At 31.3% G+C, this 4,309-nt stretch overlaps 1 protein-coding gene across 1 annotated transcript; it reads left to right on the top strand.

Annotated features, from left to right (window-relative positions):
- The first annotated feature begins 3,079 nt into the window (after positions 1 to 3,079).
- Positions 3,080 to 3,580, top strand: LOC106340750 (uncharacterized protein At4g02000-like). Its single transcript, XM_013779599.1, has one exon. The coding sequence runs from the start codon at positions 3,080 to 3,082 to the stop codon at positions 3,578 to 3,580; it is 501 nt and encodes a 166-aa protein (XP_013635053.1).
- The last annotated feature ends 729 nt before the right edge of the window (positions 3,581 to 4,309 follow it).

The raw sequence follows: 4,309 nt of genomic DNA, 5'->3' as shown, positions 1-4,309 counted from the left end.
AATTTTTTTTTATTACGAAATTAACATAAATGGTGATAAACATTAAATTTGGAAATTTATTTAATTATTTCCGGTTAAGTTTGAAGTCAAATATCATTTAATATGGACTTCTTTTAAATATGGAGATTTGTTGATAGGGCCTTTGTCAATTTACAATCTATCGATTCGAATTTCCCGAGATTTGAGTCACTCGATTCAGCTTCCAATCTTCTTAGGTATTGTGATTGAGTTTATTTCACAAAATATGGATATCTCAAGTGACTAAGAGTTAACCCAAACCATGTATTTTGACTCATAATGAATATTAAAGTTTAATAATTTGTCTCTTTTACAATTTCGAGTCCTAATCAGTCCACTAAATTATAAAATTCATATTATTTACTTTTTTAACGTCATGTACTCCAGAACCAATATAATTTTAATAAAATATAACAATATTTTTTTCTGGACAGCTAAAATATAACAATACAACTTCGATATTTTAGTCTATTCATCCCGCGCAAGGCGCAGGTATCACCTAGTTTTTGATAAAGCAGCATTCACTAATAAAAATTACCAAAATAGCACCACACACTTAATAAGAAGACACTAAATTACTCTCGTTCTTAAATCATACTCCCACCTACCTGTTAATAATAAATCATAAATCTTTAAGACTAACCAAAAAATAAAACCAACTAAAAAATAAAAGAATTTTTTATCTTTTATTACTTAATTTTGAAATTATTTTTTGTGCCGTAGCTTTGTCATATAACTAGTCCTTTCTCAAAAAAAACTTTGTCATATACAAGTATATAACATGATTTGGTGCTATTTGAAGATATTTATCTAATTTTGTGGTTAATTTAATTTGAACATATTTTAGATTAGATTGCTTGTACGGAAAAAATCTGAATTAGATTGTAAAATGTTGATTCATTTTAAATTAGATAATGTTCTTTCCATTGATGGTTCCATATGCTTATAAGTGAGATATCTGTTCCAAACTATATGGAAGGAAATTTGACCCCAAAAAAACTACAATAGAACATCTATAAATTAATATTCGATAAATTAATAATTTCTATAAATTAATAAATTTCGCCGGTCCCAACTTTAGCCGGTTCAAAATTTGACACAAATCGATAAAATAAAAAGATAATATTTTTTTAGAAAATTTTATGTAAATATATGGTCCTATTAAAATTATAAATTAATAATTTACATGTATACATATTTTATATAAGTAAGAACCTATTGTTATATTGTTTGTTTTATATTCACAATGAAATTATCTTTATATTTTTTTAACACTTAATATATTTTTGATGAGGTTTAGTAATATTCTATCTAAAACCACATTTAAGTTCTATGCAATATATATTATATACACCAAATAATATAATATAATTAATATAAATGTCAAATTTTGAAAAATAACGATTAATGTCTATACACTAAAATCAAATATTTTTCTTATCTTAAAATAAATATATCCTAAAATAAAAAATCTAAATAAAGAAACTTTAGTAAATTAATATCTCTATAAATTAATAAAATTTTAAAATTCCAACATTATTAATTTATAGAGGTTGTAATGTATCTAAAAGGAAATAATAGTAAGAATGTTCTAGAGAAAAGAAAATAATAAGCAACAAAATAACGGACACATGTTGATTGGTTCCTATCTTCTTGGGGGTATTAAGTTTTTGTGATCAAGATTGTGTCCTGATTGTTATTCTCCATTCACGCATCCGCTATTATTATTACTAGATTTTTTAACCGCGCGGATAAGATATTATATATATTTTTCAATTCTAAAAAAATAAAGTATAATATTTTATTACATTATTTAAAAAATATAAAATAAGACTACATAACATAAATATATTTTTTAATTTTTCTTTGTGGAAATCATTTTGTTGTTTGATTGTTGTACTTGATTCACATATTTGCATAAATATTTGTGATAGATGAATAACTATATTCTTAGTATCAGTAAATAATATATATTTAGTATATAATATAATAAAAATGAAATTATTTATTTTTTTAACAAACTTGTCTCATGTTGGGGACTCGGTTATAGACATATCATATTTGAATGAGACATTTTTACAGTTATCAATTTTCTTAACAGTCAAGAAACAAATTCTGAATATCAAAACAATATCTCATACGATCTCTTTGTGGAATAACTGCTCAGAAAAAATTGAATTTAGACATAAAAAAAAGGACTGGAAATGGATATGCAGATGTGTTATCTAATTCAGCTTTACAAAGTACTATTCATAGTTCATCTATCATTTATGTTCATCCTATTTTTTGTCCATCATTTCTTAAACATCTTGAAATAACTGATGCTAATTAATAATAAATTTTTGGCTGACAAAAAAAATCAAATTTGTCGAATTATCGCTTAAATATTTTATTAATATTGTCTAAGAAGCTTTCAAGTGATATCATAGTTTAATTTTCATTAGGTTTTTTTAGTTAACTTTTAGAGTTTTTTGTATTTAAGATTTGTTTTCCATATTAAACTTATATTTCTTTCACAGAATTGATATATATATATATATATATATATATATATATTTATGTTATAAAAATTACCATCAAATCAGTTTTACTTATTTATTATTTTATTTTTTAATGAAAATACATTTTTTAAATTTTTTTTGGTGGATAACTAATTTTAAATAACTTAAAATTTTTTTTGGTGGATAACTTAAAAAGTTTTCATATAAATCGGGGAAATGAAGCTTATGTTGTTATATTATATTTATTTGTGTATATAGAATCTATATATAATGCTAGTGTAATATATGTATGAATATTTTCTAAATACAACACTTAGTGGAAAAAGCGATAACGACGGCGATGGGAAAAGCGATCTAGGGTTCTCAAAATGATTTGGCGAAGATGGGATCCTGGTATTGGTCGAATGGAAATTATGGGAGAAGACAAGGAGTATCTAGACGATTATGGTGAATGGCACCGAAGATCGTTTCCAGATACGGGGGTCATGGATAAAGGGAATCGACGGAACTTAAGGAAACACAGGATTTTGGGAAACTGGGGTCAGATTTCGTAGGAAGAGATGGAGGCAGTGCTCAAGCAACGACCTTTCCACTTTGATTATTGGATGTTAGCTTTGGCACGGTGGCACCCAAAGAGGTCCCAGTTGTTTCCATCTGAGATACCCTTTTGGGTCCGTCTCATTGGAGTCCCGTTGGAGTTCAGAACAGTCCCTGCCTTCGAAAGCATTGGAAATGCTATAGGGAAAACAGTGGCGGTGGATTTGGATCATACCCGTGTCCAAGTGGTGATTGATGCTTTTAAGGAATTGTGTTTTGAAACCACAGTGGATTTCAAAGGGGGAGAGTTCTATGAGGAAGAGGAGGTGGCGGTATCGTTACGTTATGAGAAACTCTTTGGGTATTGTCCTCTTTGCTTCAGTCTATGCCATAAGGAGGAAAAGTGTTCTCTCTATGTGAAGAACACAGTGAAGAGTCCAGAGAGGAAGCGGGAGAGCAGAGAGGAGAATGGAGGATGGTCTGACGGGGGGAAGCATGATGAGAGAGCAAGGAGTAGTTATTAATGGTAACGTGGCTCCACAAAACAAGGACAGAGGAGGTCAGGATTATTATGGAAAAGGCAAGGAGAAGATGTATGAGGGATCAGAACCAAAGTGGGTCAAGGCAGCAGAGAGAAGTAACACAAGAGGCGCTCAGCATCAAGGAAAACGCAGAGGTGATAGCGAGGGATCAAGCCACATAACTTATAGAAGGGAGGAGGTACGATCTGGTGATCAGGAGACGCGTACTAGGCCCTTTTCTGGTCAAACAAGTGCTCAACGAAATCCCATTGGCACACGAGAGGAGTCTAGGGAGGAAGGAGAGTTTAAGGTCTCTGATGAGAGCTCGCTGAATCCACCTTCTCAGGAGTTCCAGTTGGAGTTAGCTAGGACTCAAGCAGAGGGAACAGAGGTAGTCTCGGATCCTACTGATGAGGGTATGGGGTTACAAATAGTAAATGGTCTGTTTGAGGAACAGGAAGGTCGTGTAGAGGATGATGATATGGAGATGGATGCTCTTGAGGCTAACCTGTTGGAAAGCGGTTTCGATTTGGGGGCGGAAGAGGATTTTCAAACTCTTTCGGAGGAAGAGGATGAGAAAGCTTTGGCCAAGGGAGATGAGGTCCCTATACAAGAAAAGGGTCTAGTGGAGAGTGATACTAACAAGGGCGAAAGCAAGGGAGCAGGGGACGCATCGTCGAAGCAAGGGAATCGAAAGCGAATTTTCAAGCCTACTTCGAGCACTGTAGGAAG

This window comes from Brassica oleracea, chromosome C1, assembly GCF_000695525.1.
Source record: "Brassica oleracea var. oleracea cultivar TO1000 chromosome C1, BOL, whole genome shotgun sequence".
Classification (NCBI taxonomy): Eukaryota; Viridiplantae; Streptophyta; class Magnoliopsida; order Brassicales; family Brassicaceae; genus Brassica; species Brassica oleracea.
Note: the sequence above shows the minus strand (reverse complement) of the source record. Positions and strands in the feature narration are given on the sequence as shown.